The sequence below is a fragment of the Diceros bicornis genome, chromosome 6 (assembly GCF_020826845.1).
Source record: "Diceros bicornis minor isolate mBicDic1 chromosome 6, mDicBic1.mat.cur, whole genome shotgun sequence".
Lineage (NCBI taxonomy): Eukaryota > Metazoa > Chordata > Mammalia > Perissodactyla > Rhinocerotidae > Diceros > Diceros bicornis.
This window is the reverse complement of record NC_080745.1, coordinates 78,890,005-78,913,323: the sequence shown is the minus strand read 5'-3', so window position 1 is coordinate 78,913,323 and position 23,319 is coordinate 78,890,005. Positions and strand designations below refer to the sequence as shown.

Sequence of the window (23,319 nt, the reverse complement as noted above, 5' to 3'; positions counted from 1 at the left end):
TTCCCTCTTAGACTCTCTCCCACTAAGATACAACAAAAAGGACATTCATATACCAAGAGAGGACATTCATACAACACAAAAGACATCTGAGAGACCCATGCAAACTGACATCTGAAGGTGGAGGTGCAGGAACCCCCAGAGGAAGTGGAAGCAGGTAAGGAGAACTCCTCTCCTTCCCTAACGTCAGCAACCCTGGGACCAGGACTGTGCAGCTCTCAGAGAGAGAAGGCGGAAGGGTGGCCCTCTGCAGGAAAATTGTCACTCTCCAAGTTCTCTCACAGCCTGTGGGAAATTCCCATATGGAGGGGACTGAACTGTTGCAGGGGTGTCTTCATCAAGCTAGCACCCCGGGAGAGCAGATAGCGAGGGAAGAGCAAGAAGCCCCCGGACTCAGGCAGGTGAAAGAAAGAGCCCCTTCCTCCACTTGGCACATCAGCACAGCTGGTCAGCCAGAGTGCCCACGGATCATGGCAGGCTCAGGATACGCAGCTCTTGACCTGCAACCAGTGGCAGCAGGTGGAAGCTGTGACCACATATTTTCAGCATAAGGAAAAATAAGCCCATATCCTCAAGCAGTATGCAAAAATATATTAAATCTCCAGACCAGAAGGAAAATGACAAGCACCCAGAAATCAATCCTGAAGGCATAGAAATTTATAACCTAAACAACAGAGAATTCAAAATAGCTATCAAAAAAGCTCAACAAATTACAAGAAAATACAGACAACTCAATGAAATCAGGAATTTCTTCACAAAAGACATTGAAACTATAAAGAAAAACCAATCAGAAATGTTGGTGATGAAAAACACAATGGAGGAGATAAAGAAAAATCTGGAATATTTAAAGAATAGAGCTGACAATATGGAGGAAAGAACTAGCAATACTGAGGCTAGGAATGCAGAAAAGCTGCAGATGGAGGAGGAGAGATAAATAAGGCTAAAAAGAAATGAAGAAATTCTCCGAGAAATATCCATCTCAATTAGGAAATGCAACATAAGGATTATAGGTATTCCAGAGGGAGAAGAGAGAGAAAAAGCAGCAGAGAGTTTGTTCAAAGAAATAATAGCTGAGAACTTCCCAAACCTGGGAAGGAGCTGGAAATACAGTTAATGAAGTCAATAGATCCCCTTAATATACCAACATGAAAAGACCCTCTCAAAGGCATATAGTAGTAAAGCTGGCAAAAGTCAACAACAAAGAAAAAAATATTAAGGGCAGCAAGACAAAAAAAATTATAATGTACAAAAGAATTCCTATCAGGCTCTCAGCCAATTTCTCAGTGGAAACTTTACAGGCTAGGAGAGAGTGAAATAATATATTCAAAATTCTGAAAAACAAAAACTTTCAGCCAAGAATACTCTATCCAGTGAAAATATCCTTCAGATATGATGGAGAAATAATAACTATCCCAGATAAACAAAAGCTAAGGGAGTTCATTGTGACAAGACTCCCACTACAAGAAGTGCTCAAGAAGGCCCTCATGCCTGAAAAAAAAAAGAGAAAGGGGATACCAAGCTTTGAGCAAGGAGAAAAATAGGTAGACAAAATCAGAAAAACTGCAGTTATCTATCAAAATAGGTTACCAAACACTTAATTATAACATCAAAGATTAAGGGAAGGAAAACACCAAAAATAAATATAATCTCATCACTTTAAACACAAACTCACAACACAAGATGGAATAAGTTGTCACAATAATAACTTAGAAGGGGAAGACGGAAGGGATGGAATTGACTTAGTCTAAGGAAATAAGAGGCCATCAGAAAACGGACTATCTCATCCACGAGATTTTTTTATATAAACCTCATGGTAACTACTACACAAATAATCAGAACAGAGACATATGATAAACAAAGATAAAACTAAGAAAACCATCATACAGAACTATGAAACTGAATTGGTAGTCTGAAACACACAGGATGAGAAACAAAGGAAATACAAAAGAACCAGAAAATGAGCAATAAAATAGCAACATTAAGCCCTCACATATCAATAATCACTCTAAATGTAAATGGATTGAATTCTCCAATCAAAAGACACAGAGTGGCAGGATGGATTAAAAAATAGGATCCAGGGGCCAGCCCCATGGCTTAGTGGTTAAGTGTGAGTGCTCTGCTACTAGCAGCCTGGGTTTGGATCTTGGGCATGCACCAACGCACCGCTTCTCTGGCCATGCTGAGGTGGCATCCCATATACAGCAGCTAGAAGGATGTGCAACTATGACATGCAACTATCTACTGGGGCTTTTGGGAAAACAAGGAGGAGTACTGGCAATAGATGTTAGCTCAGAGCCGGTCTTCCTCAGCAAAAAAAGGAAGATTGGCATGGATGTTAGCTCAGGGCTGAGCTCACTCACAAAAAAAAAAAAAAAAATAGGATCCAACAATATGCTTCCTCCAAGAAACATATCTCAGCTCTAAAGACAAACAGAGGCTCAGAGTGAAAGTATAGAAGACAATGCTCCAAGCTAATGGGAAACAAAAGAAAGCAGGTGTTGCCATACTTATACAAGACAAAGTAGACTTCAAGATAAAACAGGTAATGAGATACAAAGAGGGGCAATATATAATGGTAAAAGGGACACTCCACCAAGAAGACATATCACTTACAAATATATATGCACCCAACACAGGAGCACCAAAGTACATAAAACAACTATTAATAAACCTAAAAGGAGATATTAACAACAACACAATAATAGTAGGGATCTTAACACCCCACTTACATCAATGGATAGATCATCGAGACAGAAAGTCAATAAGGAAATGGTGGACTTAAATGAAAAACTAGACATGATGAACTTAATAGATATATAGAGAGCACTCCATCCAAACACAGCAGATTACACATTCTTCTCAAGCATGCATGGAACATTCTCAAGGATAGACCATATGTTGGGAAACAAGGCAAGCCTCTATAAATTTAAGAAGATTGAAATCATAACAAGCATCTTTTCTGACCATAATGCTAGAAACTAGAAATCAACTACAAGAAAAAAACTGGAAAAGTGACAAAGACATGGAGACTAAACAACATGCTACCGAACAACCAATAGATCATTGAAGAAATTAAAGGAGAAATAAAAAAACATCTGGAGACAAATGAAAATGAAAATATACCATACCAACTTATATGGGATGCAGCAAAAGCAGTCCTGAGAGGGAAACTCATGGCAATATAGGCGCACCTTAACAAACAAGAAAAATCCTAAATAAGGAAGTTTAAACTACACCTAACAGAATTAGAAAGAGAAGAACAAACAAAGCCCAAAGTCAGCAGAAGGAGGGAAATAATAAAAATTAGAGCAGAAATAAATGAAATTGAAACCAAAAACCCAGTAGAAAGGATCAATGAAACTAAGAGCTGGTTCTTCGAGAAGATGAACAAAATTGACAAACCCTTAGCCAGACTCACAAAAAAAAAAAAAAAGAGAGAGAAGACTCAAATAAATAAAATTAGAAATGAAAGAGGAGAAATTACAATGGATACCACTGAAATACAAAGGATTATAAGAGAATACTATGAAAAACTATATGCCAACAAATTGGACAATCTAGAAGAAATGGATAAATTCTTAGACTCATACAACCTCCTAAAACTGAATCAAGAAGAAATAGAGAATCTGAATGCAACAATCACAAGTAAAGAGATTGAAACAGTAATCAAAAGCCTCCAAAAAATAAAAGTCCAGGACCAGATGGCTTCTCTGGAGAATTTTACCAAATATTCAAAGAAGATTTAATGCCTATCCTTTTCAAACTATTCCAAAAAAGAGAGGAAGACAGAACACTTCCTAACACATTCTATGAGGCCAACATCACCCTGATACCAAAGCCAGACACGGACAATACAAAGAAGGAAAATTATAGGCAATATTGCTGATGAACATAGATGCAAACATCCTCAACAAAATATTGGCAAACCGAATGCAGCAATACATTAAAAAGATCATACACCATGATCAAGTGGGATTTATACCAGGGACACAGGGATGGTTCAACATCTGCAAATCAATCAATGTGATACACCACATTAACAGAACGAGGAATAAAAACCACATGATCATCTCAATAGATGCAGAGAAAGCATTTGACAAGATCTAACATTCATTTACGATAAAAACTCTCAACAAAATGGGTATAGAGGGCAAGTACCTCAACATAATAAAGGCCATCTATGACAAATCCACAGCCAACATCATAATAAATGGGGAAAAACTGAAAGCCATTCCTCTGAGAACAGGAACAAGACAAGGGTGCCCACTCTCACCACTCTTATTCAACATAGTGCTGGAGGTTTTGGCTAGAGCAATTAGGCAAGAAAAAGGAATAAAAGGAATCCAAATAGGCAATGAAGCAGTGAAACTCTTACTGCTTGCAGATGTCATGACTTTATATATAAAAACCCTAAAGAATCCATTGGAAAACTATTAGAAATAATCAACAACTGCAGTAAAGTTGCAGGGTACACAATCAACTTACAAAAATCAGTTGCATTTCTATACTCTAATAACAAACTAACAGAAAGAGAACTCAAGAAGACAATCCCACTTACAATCACAACAAAAAGAATAAAATATCTAGGAATAAATTTAACCAAAAAAGTGAAAGACCTATACAATAAAAACTATAAAACATTATTGAAAGAAATCGATGATGACATAAAGAAATGGAAAGATATCCCATGCACATGGATTGGAAGAATAAACATAGTTAAAAGGTCCATACTACCCAAAGCAATCTACAGATTCAATGCAATCCCAATCAGAATCCCAATGACATTCTTCACAGAAATAGAACAAAGAATACTAAAATTCATATGGGGCAACAAAGACCCCAAATAGCTAAAGCAATCCTGTGAAAAAAGAACAAAGCTGGAAGCATCACAATCTCTGACTTCAAAATACACTGCAAAGCTATAATAATTAAAACAGCATGGTACTGGTACACAAACAGACACATAGATCAGTGGAACAGAATTGAAAGCCCAGAAATAAAACCACACATCTACAGACAGCTAATCTTCAACAAAGGAGCTAAGAACACACAATGGAGACAGGAAAGTCTCTTCAATAAATGGTGCTGGGAAAACTGGACAGCCACATGCAAAAGAATGAAAGTAGACCATTTTCTTTTGCCATACACAAAATTTAACTCAAAATGGATCAAAGACTTGAAGGTAAGACCTGAAACTATGAAACTCCTGGAAAAAAATATAGGTAGTACATTCTTTGACATCAGTCATAAAGGGATCTTTTCAAATTCCATGTGTACTTGGACAAGGGAAACAAAAGAAAAAGTAAACAAGTGGGACTTCATCAGACTAAAGAGCTGCTGCAAGGCAAAGGAAACCAGGATCAAAATGAAAAGACAACCCACAAGCTGGGAGAAAATATTTGCAAATCATATATCCAACAAGGGGTTAATCTCCATAATATAGAAAGAACTCACACACAATTGAACAACAAAAAACAAACAACCCAATCAAAAAATGGGCAAAGGATATGAACAGCCATTTTCCTAAGGAAGTTATAGAGATGGCCAATAGGCACATGAAAAGATGTTCAACATCACAAATCATCAGGGAAACGCAAATCAGAACTACACTAAGATATCACCTTATCCATTAGAATGACTATAATCACCAAGACAAAAAATAACAAATGTTGGAGAGGTTGTGGAGAAATGGGAACCCTAATTCACTGCTGGTGAGAATGCAAACTGGTGCAGCCTCTGTGGAAAACAGTATGGAGATTCCTCAAAAACTGAAAAATAGAGGGGCCGGCCCGGTGGCACAAGTGGTTAAGTGCGTGCACTCCACTTCGGTGGCCCGGGGTTCACAGGTTTGGATCCCGGGCGCACACCGACGCACCGCATCTTAAGCCATGCTGTGGCGGCTTCCTATATAAAAAGTAGAGGAAGATAGGCACGGATATTAGCCCAGGGCCAATCTTCCTCAAGAAAAAAGGGGATGATTGGCATCGCATGTTAGCTCAGGGCTAGTGTTCCTCACCAAAAAAAAAAAAAAAAATTAAAAATAGAGATACCTTATGATCCAGCTATCCCACTACTGAGTATTTATCCAAAGAACCTGAAATCAACAATCCAAAGAGGCTGATACACCCCTACATTCATTGCAGCATTATTCACTATAGTCAAGAAGCGGAAGCAACGCAAGTGTCCCTTGACTGATGAATGGATAAAGAAGATGTGGTATATATATACAATAGAATACTACTCAGCCATATAAAAAGACAAAATCGTCCCATTTGCAACAACATGGATGGACCTGGACAGTATTATGTTAAGAGAAATAAGCCAGACAGAGAAAGACAAACACCACATGATTTCACTCATAAGTGAAAGATAAACTAACACATGGACAGAGAGAACAGTTTGGTGGTTACTGAGGGAAAAGGGGTTGGCAGCGTGGGCACAAGGGGTAAATGGACGCATTTGTATGGTGACTGACAATAACGTACAACTAAAATTTCACAATGTTATAAACTATTATGACATCAATAAAAAATGCCTACAATAATTATGAACAAAATTATAAGGTATAAATATGAACAAAGGTCTCTAGTATAAATAGTATAGAGCTATGACCCGTGATTAAAAGGAAAATGTATATTAAGACTTATGGTAAATTTTCAAATTTAATATCCTAAATTTTGACCTAGTTGCTATTTTATTTTCTAGGAAAGCAAAGTATAAGAACATACGAAAATGTTTACTTAGCTGAGGTATAAAATTATTGGTTTCTTAGATTCTACATATAAAATACCTAGCACTACACTTCCAATATCTGCGATTTTACTTTATAAGATTTTTATTTGATTTAACAGCATTTTTATAGAATTCTTCCAGTCAGTTATCCCATTGAGGATATGAACCTGATCAGATTATCTACTAATGCATGTAACGGAAAAAAGGAGAAAATACAAGTTAAATTAGTAACATTTTACATGAACTATAAGCAAAAAGTATATTAAACATAAACATAAATTTAGTATAATAGAAACTGTTGTAGGAAACTATAGCCTAATAAAATATTTAAACGAAAATCAGAAAATAACTATTGCACGCTATCTGACACACAACAAACTCATCAAGACAATCTAAAAAGTTAGAAAAAGGAGCCAAAGATATCATAACTAGGTTTTATTGTTGTTGTTACTGAGTAAACAATATTAATATAAGCTTTATGTTAATATATTAAACATTAATACACAAGTAACGAGTGTTAAAAGTGTTTGATAGTGCTCAAAAATACCCTACTGTATTTCACCAATTGTGAAACACAATCTGTGTGTTTTTTGTTGCAGCAGATACAATCTGCCCATTCTGTTGAACATGATTCTTTTTGATGGGTCCAATACATTATCTATTTTATCTGAGAGTAGGTAAAGTATGGGTGGTAAGGTCGGAAATTCAGTCTTTTGTACTCAGAGCTGGAACACCGCCCCCAAGAACTGCTAAACTGTATTTATGACTTTCCAATAAATGATATTATAGCCTTACTTTTCATAGCCAGTTCTTACTTGCAAGACTGCTGTATAAAAAGTAGTTTATGCTGACATTGCTCCAACTGTGATATGACTGTATCCTTAAGCAGTGTATTGTTCTGCTGCCTGACAGCCAATATGTATATAGGTGACCAGGGTTACAAGCCTTTTGTATTTGCAAAGGTTTCTGTTTATCATATCAGACACTGTGAGGTGAAATCAGGTTATCTTTTTGTTGTTATTGTTCATTTTCATCATTACATTCTTCTCCATCATAGCTTATATTAATTTTAAATGATTTAAGAGAAGATAACATAAAGTTTTAATAGCTCAATGAAAACTTCCATTTGTAAAACTTTAATTTTGAAAGTGTATAAAAAATATAAATATATACTTTAGCTTTGAACTTACTGAATTCTGAATGAAAAATGCTATCAGCATTTTACTTACAAGTACAGTTAATCTAGTGCATTTATAAAGCTATTTATTTAAAAATGTAAACAGATGACTTTTCTCATGCTTAAACATACGACTTCTGATTATATTAATTCAGCACCATGTAGATTCCAATAATTTAAGTGACACATTATATTCACACCACGTTAATAGGTTCTGTTCACATCACACTAATTCCAAAGAATCATCTTTAATTCTTAATTCATGCTCTATTCACTCATGAAATTCATGATAAACCTATTATAACTCCAAATCTTATATTTCTAACAAAAATCTGGAAATGTTGTATGCTAAATGGTCTTGGTGAATAAAGATATTTTATAATTTTAAAAGATAAAGAAAATTCTATAATGCAACTGGGAATCCAGATCCTTCTTTACTTCAAAAACCAAAGATGTGCCTATAAAAATCTCCTATTTATTCTAAATAATTTTCCTAAAATAAGAAAGTCTTTATCTTTTAAAGCATTTATTACGAGGAATATGAGAAGATGTGACCTTAACACAGTTTCCTTCACAGTAGAGAGAAGGAAAATCACCTTCATCTTTGAGGCAAATGGCTCCTGGGGCCTATGGATAACTGTGTGTAAATAGGGCTTGGATCCTGTAGAAGTTCTGGCTGAGGGAACCTGTGCCTACTGTTGCCCTCTTTGCACTAGGTAAGTGCATAGAAATCAGCATCAAGGCCCAGAGGAAGGATTTTACAGAAGCTTGGTAAACACCAAGAGGAAGGTTTACAAAGTCCCTAAAAGAGTGTCCTTGGACTCTCGGCCCCCAAGAGGCTAAGAAAAGGCATAATCAGTGGTTTGAGTCCTCCCTGTTCCTGAGCCTTATGGAGTACAAGAAGGTCAGTAGGGAATTGGTGGCTTGCTTGTTTCCATACCACTAGCCCATTACCAAGGAGAGAGATATCTCCCGACCCTGCCTGCCATCCCCTCAGAGGTTGCCAAAACTGGAGTCTCAGAGTAGTGACAATGAAAATAACAAGCCCACATGAGGAAGAGGAACAGCAATCCAAACAAAGAGAACCTGTGCCTAGTAAACCAGAGCTGCTATAGAAGACAAACTATACTCTAAGTAGGGGCCTCCCACAACAAAATAACCAAATTCTTAATACTTTTTATCACAATCCTGAGATTGCAGGCAATAAAGGGATGCTCCAAAGCAACCAGCTAAAGCTAGAACAGAGAGCAGAGAACAGCCAGCAAAGATGAAAGCAGAGCTTCCCTCAGGACAAAAGATAAGCAAGGTAAGAAAGCAGAGCTTGAGATCCTGGCACTATGCCAGGGACCCTGGAAGAAGTGGTTCAAGAACCATGGCAGTCCCTTGGTTTCTGGCAGAAGCAATCCTCTTCGGAGGAACGCATTCCTTATTTAGGCCATTAGAAAACCACACATAAGATCAAACACATAAGAGCTCACAAAGTCACCAAACACACAAGGAAGAAGAGACTTTTAAAAAAACTGCTAAGCAGATTTGGAAAAGAACCAAATAGAACTTTAAAAATAAAAAAAATATGTATTGAAAGATATCCAATGGATAGGGTAGAAAGCAGATTATACACCACTGAACAAAGAATTAGTGAAGTGGAACAAGACTCTGAAGAAATAAGACATAAGAAACACTGACAGAGAAAGAGATGGGAGACACAAGTGAGAAGTTAAGAGATTTTGAAGATAGGATGAGAAGATTCAACACACATCTAATCAGAATCTTAGGAGAACAGAGAAAATGGAGGAGAGGAAAATTCAAAGGGATAATAACTGAGAATTTTTAGAAGGAAACAAAGACTTGAATCCTCAGATATAGGAAACACAAAATACGTCAAGCAGGACAAATACAAATAAATTTATGTTTAGGGAAATCATGGTAAAACTGCAGAACACCAAACACAAGGAGATTTTAAAAGCCATTAGAAAGAAGAGATAGATTAGCTACAAAAGAATGACAATTTGACTGTCAGAAGATTTCTCAGTTGCAACAATGGAAGCCAAAAGCCAGAACAATTTTCATATAAACAAAATGTTTCAGTATGGCTCTCCACTGCAAAACAACTAGATGCTTGATAAAGTGTTGCTTAAAAACGTTTCTCCAGCAAGCAGCGGAGAGGTCACTGGAAAGCTGTGACCAGCAAGCTGACTCAGAGAGTTTATTATCGACAGACATGCACTAAATGAATTTCTAAAGATAAATAATAGGAAGATGGAAACATTTCAGAAGCAAGCTCTGAATGCAAAGAACAGTGAGCAAAGAAAACAGCAAATATCTGGGCCGGCCCCGTGTCTTAGCGGTTAAGTGCTCACGCTCTGCTGCTGGCGGCCCGGCTTCGGATCCCGGGCGCGCACCAACGCACTGCTTCTCTGGCCATGCTCAGGCCGCGTCCCACATACAGCAACTAGACGGATGTGCAGCTATGACATACAACTATCTACTGGGGCTTTGGGGGAAAATAAGTAAATAAAAAAAAAAAAGAAAACAGTAAATATCTAAGTAAATTTAAACACTTATTGGTCATGTAAAACAACAACAATAATAATGTTTAATTCAAGGGGTGAGAAAACTCACAGAACTACAGAAAAGGTAACTATGACATGTAATTGGAAACAATATTTAAATTGTTTTTAGGTTCTTATATTGTTTGGAAAGAGACAGAAATGTTCATTAATTTCAGACTTAAACTATGCCTGTTTAAATTTTAAGAATAATCACTAAAAGATGAGAAATATAGTGTATAACATGCAAATCAGTTGAGAAAAAAAGACAATATAGATTTTTTACCAATCTTCAATTCAAAAAAATGGCCAACGAAGAGTGAAAAATAATAAAAAATCCAGGATAAATAGAAAGCAAGGATAATGTCTGAAAATATTACTAACACAGTCTGATTAATAGAGAAAATATAAAATTTTAATAGCAATATCCAGAAAGAAAAATATTTGTAACTGATAATTTACAAATGTTTAATATATTTGATTTTTAAATAAGCAAAGACTGTTCTAATAGAAAGATGAAGAAAGATACTGAATAAGCTACTCTACCGTTTTCAAATTTTCTGTAACTAATAAAGAATTTCTTGCACAATCAAATTACTATCAATAAATGCTATTAAAATAGAAGACAAAGGAATAATGATCAATAAGATGAACTAGGGCAAATAGAAATGGTTAAAGACAATATGAAATATTTAATTTCACTAGTAATAAGACGTCTGATTAAGAGAAGATAACATTTATGTATCAAATTAACAAAACTGTTTTTTTTTTTTATAATTTTTATTTATTTATTTATTTTTCCCCCAAAGCCCCAGTAGATAGTTGTATGTCATAGTTGCACATCCTTTTCTAGTTGCTGTATGTGGGATGCAGCCTCAGCATGGCTGGATAAGCGGTGTGTCGGTGCACGCCCAGGATCCAAACCTGGGCCGCCAGCATTGGAGTGCGAGCACTTAACCACTAAGCCACGGGGCCGGCCCAACAAAACTGTTTTTAAAATATTTTTAAAATAATGTTCTACAAGGATGCAGGAAAATAGGAATTCTCAAACTTCGCTAAAGGTAGTATGAATAGGGACATTTCTGGAAAGTAAATAAGCAATATATCTCAAGATCCATAAAGGGTCATAATTTTTGATCTAGCAATTTTTCTTTTATAGGTTAGGATGAAGAGTTATGTACAAAAATTAATTATAGCCTTATTTATAATAGTGTGAAATTAGAATCATGCTAATTAAAAATAAAACAGGCAAATAAATTGTGTTTTACTACGAAATAATTAACATGGCATTTTAATATCAAACAGCGAAAAAAACAGAATGCAAAGTCACATATAAAATATACTTTCAATTTTGTAAAAAGATGTCTATGGAAAAGGAATATGTTACCAGAAGGAAATAAAAGTTCTGGTAGCGGATATTTATGGGGGGGGGGTGGTTTGAAAGATTTTAATTTTAATTTTGATTATTTCTGCATTATTTTTTACTACAATGAGGATTTATTATTTATATAGTCAGCATATTAATGGTAAATGTTGATAAAATAATTAAAATATCAAATATCAAAAGATAGCTATACCACTCTGAAAAATAAGAAACCCAGGGAAAAGTAAATAAGCTTCTCAGGCCAGCCTCTGGAACTACTGTCCATGAAGATGGCAGGCCAGGAATGAAGTGCCAGAGGGGCCACTAGCTGTGCCCAAGAGCAGAGAACTGGGCTCATGCTGCTCTGGGAGTGAAGCCAACAATGCTCTTAGCATGAGAGCTGCTCAATGTCTCCAGCTCAGACTTGAACAGCGTCCCTGTGACCTTGGGTGAGAGGTTTCTTACATAGTGTACTCGGCTGAACTGTCTCAAATATTCATGACTATTTGAGCACCTGGAATCAAAGAATAGCACATGAACTTTAAGTAACTTGATACTTATAAATAGCTTTACCAGAAAAAATATTCCATAGATATGTTAGGCCTAAGACATATTCTCAATTTGAACTAAAATCAGTACGTTTAAAGCATAAAGAGAGAGAAACTCTTGAGCCAATCTAAGATTCAGACCCCGGTTCTTGCTCTACTGGTGACTGGATTTGTGATCTTGAATAAAGGTCTTTAGCTTGCAGAGCCTCAGGTTCCTCAGTAGTTAACAGGAAAAAACAAAAACTCCTTTGCCTGTTTTATAAGATTGACCTAAAGCTCAAAGGAGATTGAGATAGTGTATTATATAAATTTTGAAAAACAGTATCTTAAACTCAATTTAAACATTTCAATTGTTCCCATGACCTAGGGAGATCAAGTTCAAGATCCTTACCTTGGCGTATAAATCCTCATTTCTACTGTCTGGAAAGCTCTCTCTAGTGCATGGTTGATGAACACCTAAGTACTAATCTTATAGAATATACCCCAATGGTCACCTACATTTTCAAAAATTGAAATGTGGATAAATTAATTATGGTGGGTTAAAGGTAACAGGGCAGTCCAGAAAATGTAAAATATGCATAAGAGTTTTCATTCCCTACAACAGAAATGATGACCAGAAACATTCATTTTGAATAACTGGAGAAATTTCAAACCCCTAAAATATGCAGAGTCAACGTAAAGGTCTAAAAATTGGGAAAAAGATAACCCACATTTTATACTTTCACTTTATTGTTATTGTTTTTTCTTCTCAAAAAAAAAGAAAAAGCAAGACATGCCATTAAAGATATGCAAAAAGAATAATCCATATATACCACCCACTGAGAAGCAACTATTAAGAATTTATTAGACCAGATCCTTTTCTATGTTTATCAAAAATAAGATCACAATGCACACACCATTGTGTAACATGTAATAAATTAACTGACAAATCCTTTATTGTTGGCTATTAAAGTGCCTTCCAATTTTTCAGTATTATAAGTAGCAGGGTAAGAATAATTGGCTAAAAAATACTTAGAAATAAAAATAGAAACAAAGAATAATATCCCAGCAAAAACTGTCAATAACACTAAGGATTCACACAAGTTTATAAAACGGCCAATACCCTCCCTCCTTCCTTCTCACCACTACTCCACCAAAAAAACCACAAACAGGGAATGTACATTTTTAACATCATCATTTCAACTAAAGGGCTATAAATTAACTTGTTTGTGATCAAATTGTATGCTATACTTTTAGTGTGACACCAGATCTAACAAGCCTAGCCAATCTAAGTCACTTAAGGGGCACTAGGTGCTTTTGCCTCAGTTTCCTATGATTTCTATCAGTTACTTAAGAAAAGCACATAGTTGGTCATTTGAGAGGATATACTAAGAGAGAACAGGACTATTAAGCATCTCAATGAATAAACACAACAGCATCAGAAGTTCTAAAGCTATTACAGTGCCAGTTAAAGAGAGAAAATCATTTCCTATCTTTCTATTTGGACCTTACAAACATAGTCACTGGAAAGACTTTAAAAATGAGAACATTATACTGATAATAGCCTTAAAAATATAGTCCAGAATCTGAACGCTTCTCATCACTTCTACTGTTATCACCCTGGTCTTGCCACCATTATCGTTTGCCTGGATTCCTACAGTAGCCTCCTAACAAGTCTTTCTGCTTCTGTCCTTGCCCCTAGTAGCAGAAACTGTAGGTTGATTTCCACTACCCCTCAGTTACCATGTCAGTTTTCCAGCTGACTTGTAACACCGAAGCTTGCGTTTCTTTGCCTGAAGGCTTTCTCTTGCCTCCTGGGAAGCAGCCCTGAACCAGTGACCGAAGGGAGTTGGGGATAAATACTCAGCTCCACTGCCCCTGGCTTCCATAGTCTGACATGCGTTTTATCCTGATTTTCAGACTTTCCCCAATGGGATTAAGCTCTAGTTGTCCATAGTGGTATTGGCAGGCTTTCATTTCCTTTCTCATGGCTCCACTTCCTTACCAGCATATTCTTCAATCCCAAACGAAAAAAATTCTTTTTCTCAGTGTCTGCTTCTCAGGGAACCATATGAAGATATCTCCCTTCAAACTATTCTCAAGCTAAAAGGCAGAGTGATCCTTTTTAAAACAGTCAGATCATGTAGTCCTCTCTCAAAACTTTGCAACTGGCTTTCATGTTCACTCGGAATTGAATGTCAAAATCTTTACAATGGTCTACTAAGGTCCTATATTATCTGCTTACCCCCCATCCCCCACGCTTGCTGTTGCATGAACTTGCCAGGCATGCCCCTCCTTAGGGCCTCTTCCCTAACTACGCCCTTAGCCTGGAACACTTTTTCCCTGGGAATCTGCCGCCTGGTTAACTCCTTCACCTCTTTCAAGACTTGCTCAAATCTCACTTTCTCAATGAGGTCACCCTGACAACTACCTTATTCAATACAGTACACTCTCCCTGACCTCCACAAAGCACTCCCCAAACCCTTATCCTGCTTTATTTTTTCTTTTTCTCTTACACTTAACCACCTCCTTACATATTAAATAACTGACTTTCTCCTGCTAGAATATAAACTCCACGAGGGCAGGGTTATCTGTTGTGTTCCCTGACGGTTCTCAAGTGCTCAGAACAGTGCCTGACACATAGGAAGCATTCCATAAAAATCTGTTGAACAATTACCATAAATTATCACATTATTGCTTGGTAGAAGAAAAACAACAAATATATACTATGCATCACACAATCGCTACAAAAATAACTCTCTTTTTAAGATAAGTTTAAAATCAACTAATAAATTGTATTAGCATATAAATTCACCTTCTAAGTGTATTTATTAAATTTTAATAACGTTTTTTACTTTGTCACTATAATATAGGAAAATACAATGATTCAGACTTGTTAATAGATCATTTAGAAGGTAATTATTCATATTACAGTTTTTTTTCACTCCCAAAGGGTTTTACACCTACAGTTTTACAGCAAGTTCCTATAAAGATTCAATACTCCTCATTCATTAAAAAATATAATTAACTTACAGATAAAAATGTTCAGGAACACATTTACTTCATAGAATAAGACACTTCAGTGTATAGCAGTACACAATTACCTACAGATGTATCAAAGGTAATTCATTTCATATTGCACCTTACATTCTCCCCCTGACAGTACAGATGTGGAACTCAGAGTGACACCTAAGAGTCAAATTTAATTTAAAAGAAATTCATTCCTTAACTTACCACATTATGAATACTCAATGAATATTTACAGAACAGTAGTAGCCAGCTAACCCATGGCTTTGTGCTGAATGTAAACACTGAATTTTAAGAAAAACCCAGCAGAGGAACTTTAAAATTACTTTGATTCTTAGGTTTAAATAAAATCCTTAATGTGATTTCAGAATAGACCTAGGCTTCAAAATACATTGTGTAAGCAAATCAATAAACCACATCATAATAAGTTATATGTATATATTTAAAAAGAGAGATTTGGAGCAGCTACCAGTATACCGTAACAATGGAAAATAAATCTCACATATGTACGTGTATACATATATGATAGATAACTTCTACTTACTACAAAATGATTAGCAAAGGAGAAAATAAAATATAATTTTCACATTCTGCTTCTACTTCTATTATATTCTAAAGTATGTAGAAGGAAGAAATTAGTAGTTGGCTGCTGAAATTTACTCCTGAAGTTTAATTTTTACAGTAAGAAGTAAACAAAGTTCTAAAAGAAAGCACTGGGCCGGCCCAGTGGCTTAGCGGTTAAGTGTGCACGCTTCGCTACTGGCGGCCCGGTTTGGATCCCGGGCACACACTGACGCACCGCTTCTCCAGCCATGCTGAGGCCGCGTCCCACATACAGCAACTAGAAGGATGTGCAACTACGACATACAACTATCTACTGGGGCTTTGGGGGAGAAAAAAGGAGGAGGATTGGCAATAGATGTTAGCTCAGAGCTGGTCTTCCTCAGCAAAAAAAAAAAAAAGAGGAGGATTAGCATGGATGTAAGCTCAGGGCTGATCTTCCTCATACACAAAAAAATAAAAATAAAATAAAAGAATACACTGAACAATAATATTTTCAACTTGAATTTTTAAAAAATTTTAAGTTGTTGATTTACTTGAGATCACTGAACATATATGGCTATATGGAATTTCAAATATCAGAAATCATCATTATTTACCAAGATGAAAGACTTCTGATATTGAATTTAGAATTTTGAGCATGGAGCATGAAGGTACTCAATTAACAAAACTACCACTTAATAAAGTGAATGTTAAAATACTATATATTCCCCCAAATTGATCTACAGATTCAACACAATCCCTATCAAAATACTAGCAGGCTTCTTTGCAGATATTGACAATTTTATCCTAAAATTCATGTGGAAATTCAAGGGATCCAGAAGAGCCAAAACAATCTTCAAAAAGATTGGAGAACTCACATTTTCCAATTCCAAAACTTACTACAAAGCTACAGCAATCAAGATAGTGTGGTACTGTCATATGATAGACCTATAGACCAATGGAATAGTATTGAGAATCCAGAAATAAATACTCATATTTATGGTCAATTGATTTTCAACTAGGTCCCAAGATCATTCAATGGGGAAAGAAAGTCCTTTCAACGAGTAACGAACAATTACCATTTGACCCAGCAATTCCATTCTTAGTTACATACCAAAATAAATGAAAACATATGCCCACACAGAAACTTGTGAATGTTCGGGGTAACATTTTTCAGAATATCCATGAAGTGGAAACAACCCAGATGTCCATCAACTGATGAATGTATAAACAAAATGCGCTATATCCATACAATAGAAGAGTATTGGGAATAAAAAGAAATGAAGTACCGATACATGCCACAACATGGATGACCTTGAAGACATTATGCTAAGTGAAAGAAGCTAGTCACAGAAGACCACTATCGTATGATTCTATTTATATGAAATTGAATTAAAATATAGAATACAAAAATCTATAAAGACGAAAAGTAGATTAGTCCTTGCCTAGGGCTGAGAGGAAGGGTTGGGGGAAAATGAGGAGGAGTGACCAATAAAGGGCATGGGGTTTCTTTCAGGGGTGATGAAAATGTTCTAAAATTGATTTTGGCGATGGTTATACAACTCCGCATATACTAAAACCCACCAAATTGTACAATTTACATGGGTGAATTGTGTGGTATATGAATTACAGTTCAATTACACTTTAATAAAGCTCTTTCCAAAAACCCAACAATATTATACATTAATAAGTAGAACTTGATTTCCAGATAAAAGGGGTTTTCTAAGTGAGAGTATGCAGGTAAATATTTTTCTTCTTTGACTTTTTGAATTTAAGTTTCTGAAAACAAGTGGTACAAAAGAAACAGAGGTACATCAGTTATTCATATAACTGAGTAACAATAAAAGTGAGAAAAATAATAAGAATACCAACATTAACATAACTCTTTACGGAATACAAAGCACTTGCACACATGGTCCTGCAGCCAACAAATGATAAAGCAAAATGAGTCACTTTTCCCCTTCCCTGAGTTCGAACATAGAGATAACATGTAAGAAACAGGAAGGTTGATGACTCTCAGAACATACTCAGCAATTCATACAAAATCTTGAAGGAACACTTGGAAAGATGTAACGTGGTTAGGCCTCTTGTAGGGAGTAAATGTGGCCTACATTAGCAGAGGGCCAGAGTCCACATTGTCCTGGATGGAATGATCCATCTATCCTGCCTGCTGTGGAGCAGGAAAGCAGTAAAACCAGCCCAGTGCCAGCCCAAGGCTGCAAACTAACAGAGTAGCTCTAGAGCTCAGGTGGGGTGAGGAATCCCACAGCTGGACAAGCCCTAAGCATTCACTTCTCCCTGCCTTAACTGCTGACCTGGCAATTACATCAGAGGGAGGCTACCATCTGATAAGAATAATGCTTGGGAAGGAGGTACCAGAAAGTTCTCTGTAGTAAAAGGGACATCCATGGCAAATGAGCTAAAGTGACTTAGCCCAGATTATACACTATGGGCAGCTTCCCACCTCCAACCACTATATTACCTGTAAGAGCACCATCTATAGTCAAGGATTTTTTTCTTCCTAAGTAGATATTAGTAACTAAAATAAAATATCTGTACATAGAAAAAAATAAAGGAGACTTCTGAAGAGTATAAGCACCATGAAAGAAATAGAAAAAGGAAACAATCTATACCAAAGTAAGTAAAATATCACGGAAGACATGGAACAATATTTACGTTAAATATAATAAATGGTTTCAGAAAAATAAGAGAAGGTATCATAAATATGAAGCATTCACAAGCAGTTATGAAGAAAAACCAATTGCAAGTATTAACAACAAAATATATAATTGTTGAAATGAAGTCAATGAATGACTTAAATAGCAGAAAGGATACACTCAGAAAAAATTAGTATACTGGAATGCCAGGTTGAGGAATGTTCCCAGAAGTATCAGGAAGAGATAAAAAGTGGAAATAATGAGAGAAAAGTTAAGAAAGATAGAGGATAAGAGAAGTGTCAAGAGTATCTAATAGGAATTCCAGAAGGAGAGAGAATAGAGTAAGAAATATTTAAAGAAACAGTAACCAAAGATTAGCCAGAATTATACAAAGTTATAGGTCTGCAGATTTAAAGGGTGCACAGACTGCCAAATCAGAAAATATATACATATCAGAGAGAAACTTAAGAACATTGAGAAATGAGAGCAAATTCTGAAAGATTTCAAAAAGAAAAGAGATCATTTACAGAGGACAAAGAATCAAACCGACATCAGACTTAAGACACCGGAGTGATATCTTGAAAGTTTTGAAGAAGAGAACTTTGAACTGAATTTTATATCTAATTAAACTGTTATTTACATAAGAGGACAAAATAAATGTATCTGTAGGCACTTAAGGTCTCAAAGAGTAGGCCACGTGAAATTTCTCTTTGAAACAATATCTTAGAGGGTTTACTTTAGTGAACAATGAAAGAAATGCATGAGCAAGCAATTAGACATAAAAAGTAAAGGAGGGTAAAGAAAGTTCATTGTTATTTAAACATGCCATAATAAAGAAAAAATTATATCCATAATATCTGGATCAAAAATTCCGGACACAATTAGCCTGGGTGGGAGGAAAAGAGGGAGTTGAGAGCATGCTAAGTTATTAATTTTGTTTGAGACAGGCAGGGCAGGAATATGTATTAATAAGCTTTAGACATTGACAGGGGAAAATAACCATCACTATGAATCTTGATAAGTAAGGTAACTATCAGAAACATAGAAACAGAAAATGTAATACTCAGTTTAGTAGAAGAAAATCAATTTATCCAGAAGAAGCTGGGCAACAGAATCAAAAAGAAGCAAGGCTAGTAACCACAACAACACCACACACGTACACACACACAATGGAGTAGCTAAAATAAGCCTTGGTAAAACAGTAATTATTGTCAATGGAAGCAGATTAAACTTAGCACTCAAAAGACAAACTCAGAGTGAGTGGAAAAATGAAAAGCTAATAATCTTTTCTACAAGAGATAGGTGTAAAACAAAAGGATTCAGAGAAGTTGTAAATAAAAAAATAAAAGAAAACTACCAGGCAAATATGAACTAAAAGAAAGTAGAGGTGGAAAATTTTAAACTCTACAAAACAAAATTTAAGGTTAAAAAACATCACAATGATAAGGAAAAAAGTTTGGAAAAAATAAAAGAAATAGAATGATTATGAACACATATACACCTAAAAGTACATTCTTGAACACTATTAAGCAGCAATTAACTAACTATAGCGATATGTATATATGCTAATTACATTTGCTCCTTAAGTTTGTGAGCTTTCTAGTTCTTTGATTAGTCTTTTTCCTCCTTGGCCTATGTATGTATTGTTTACATTCCTTTTTCTCTTGTTACTTGAGTTTTAGCAATATTTGAGAATGTTTTAGACAGATAAGGAGAAAAAAGAAGCTGGATTCAAACAGTCTAGGTTTTCCATTTGTTAAAAGTTTTGCACTAAAGTTATTTGAAATAAGAGGCCAAAATGAAATTAGAGCACTTACTGTAACTTGCATTAAATTACTCTGTCTCTTTTCTAATTTCTCCCCAAGTAATGGAAGATATACATATAACTTTCCTAATGTTCTAAGTGTCCATGGCAACCTATGATCTAGAGTAGTAAAAAATCATGAACACAAAAGCTAAAAAAGTTCATAGGGAAATGTCCTCTAAAAACTGACCCTTTGTATAGCATCCATGAGCTCTGATTTAGTTTTACTTTTTTCAGAATAACCAAAAATGCTATCAACAGAATTAATTATATTTGTACCTAGGTTTTTGAAGGAGTCTATTTTTATATTTCTTACTTTCCTTGAAGAAAAGCAAAATCTGAAAACAGCAACATGAAATTAGTCATATAAGGATATTTATAAAAGAGAATAAAATATTTCAACTCTACAGTCTTTCTTAATCTTCCTACTTAAACATCTTACCATATATAAAATATAAATTAAAAAATAACAAGCATACAACTAAATTATTATGCCTCAAAATGCTTTGATTAGTCCTTAATCACAATCTGTGAATTTTTCCTTTTTGAGGGTTATCATTTTCAAAACCATTCCATGCAACTTTTCAGGATTCTAATACCACATCTACTCACACATAATGATTTCTGTTTCACCATACTCTATTTCTACATTTGCAATAAAAGAATATACTAATACAACCATTAACCACAAATAATAATATTCACTATATTCTACACTTCTCAACATTCAAAAATGAAACTATGTAATTAAAATCTGGAAGATAAACAAACACATAGATACAGAGAACAGATTCGTGGTTACGAGGGGGTGGAGGGTGGGGTGACGGGGAAAGGTGTAAAGAGGCACACGTGTAAGGTGACAGATGACAACTAGACTTTTGGTGGGGAACACGATGTAGTCTATACAGAAGGTGAAATATAATGATGTACACCTGAAATTTACACAATGTTATAAATCGATGTTACCTCAAAAAAATGCAACTCATCTCCAACCACCTTTAATAGTCAACTTTGTTAATAAAGATAGATGTGAATTGTTAACCAAGGAGCATTGGGCACTCCAAGGACTAAATACAGGCACTTTGTTTCTTCCATCATAGCTATGTCTTAAATTCCTTCAGCTCCTATCTGTCAAGGAAAGGCTGCCAGGTGAGCAGTCTGTCACTCTTGCCTAGGCTAATAGATTCTCCAGTGGCTTTTGTTACAGCTCAAGTCATACTATTAAAACTATGTGCCTTAAAAATGCTATAACATATGTAGCTGAATCTTGTCAACTCTAGATAATCAGACTCTGGCTTCACAAGCAGCTGCAGATTAGAGAAGCAATATAAATATGCAAATCACAGTGGTCCCTTTTCAGCACCACTATTCCTACCTCTAATGGCCCTCGCAGAAAGTCTGTTTGTTCAGCTCCTACTTCCAGTGCTACATCAACAGAAGCAAAGGGACGGCTGGCCATCTGCTGTCGTTCTCGAAGGAGTTGCTGGAGGGGGTTAAAAATGATTTGTTTTAAAATAGGTTTAGAAGCACATTAAATTCAACAATATCTGGTTCTATTTGGAATAAATGGCGCTCAAATTTTAGGGATCATCTAATATACACGTCCATATCTAGATCACTAAAAATGAAAATCATTTTCTCCCCATGGTCTGGGTTATATTTCCATCGAGGCTTTAAACATTATGGTGCCTACAAAGAACTTTTTCCCTGACCTCCATCCCACAAGCCTAATGAAATGTACTCAAAAGCACTTGAATAACTTCAGGTGAGAGGTGCTACTTAAGTAAAAAGTGCTATTATGATGATGGCTATGCCAAGTTTTTCCATTCAAAATAACTTATGCTTTTGTCTTAGCTGAAAGCCAATAACAGTAAAAATGTTTAAGAAAAGATAATGAAAAGTTGTCAGAATGCATTAATAGAGACTAAAGGAACATATACCTGCCAAGATTAAGCCTTATAAGTTGTCAAGATCCCCTGTCAACTGCTATGGAACCAGCAGGAATTGTTATTGGCAGTGTTTATAACTTCATTCAAAGCCTATGTGTTCATTGTTTAAAATGAGGAATGATTAGTAGACTGCAAAAATTTTTTTCCAGGGCACCTCCAGGTATTTGTTTCTTTCTCCTTGTGCCTATTCTGGTTTTTTTCCAAGCTGAAAACAATAAACTAGCAAGTTCCAACCAACTACCAAGCTAATTTATATTTCTGCCTCTCCTGTAATTATAATATTCATTAAGTCATGATAAGAAAAAATTGATGACCAGCATTAGGTATTGCAAATCTTGCCCTTCTCATTCTATACAGCTAATAAAATTATTATTAAATATTAAAAGTGGATGAGCAATGCAATTAAATACTCTCAAATGAGAAGAAAATCATATCATTGAAGAAAGGCAAAATCCTTGAACACAATGAATGGCTTCATTATTCACAGAGATTTTTAAAGATTCACTGGCATTAACTTAAAACGTTAACAACTGGTCTTTGAATGTAAATGTATGTAGCACCGTGATGCATCATTCATAAAATCCCCTTTCAGATGATGAAGGAACACAAGCTAATACCTGATGGCAGTTCATTATTTAACATTTTCATTCTGATATTTGTCACACAGCAGTGACAGTGTTCATGAAATAAGCATCTAAAAAATAATTTAAGGCCTTGCTTTGTTATTATTGAAAAGAGAACATCCACATGCTAATATGGGATAGAAATAATGCTATTACTGAGTATTAGTTTAAGTTCTTAAAACATACACATTTTTAGAAGTAATGAAGACACACTAAAAAACATACTTAAAGTAAAAAGTAAATGTGATCTAAACCACAAAATTATTAGCTTAATATAAACTCAAAATTATATTATTAAAAATACAGCTGCTGGCAACAGAATCTAGTTTGTGCCTCTCTCAATAGAAGTGGCCAATTGATCTGTATTGTGT

At 35.4% G+C, this 23,319-nt stretch overlaps 1 protein-coding gene across 3 annotated transcripts in view; it reads right to left on the bottom strand.

Moving 5' to 3' along the window:
• The window catches only part of ATRNL1 (attractin like 1), a 739,265-nt gene that overhangs the window by 206,511 nt on the left and 509,435 nt on the right, over positions 1-23,319 (bottom strand). For all 3 annotated transcript variants that reach the window (XM_058544074.1, XM_058544075.1, XM_058544076.1), the window contains one exon: positions 21,752-21,859. In XM_058544074.1, coding sequence (XP_058400057.1) covers positions 21,752-21,859 — 108 coding nt within the window. The remainder of the gene's footprint in view (positions 1-21,751; positions 21,860-23,319) is intronic.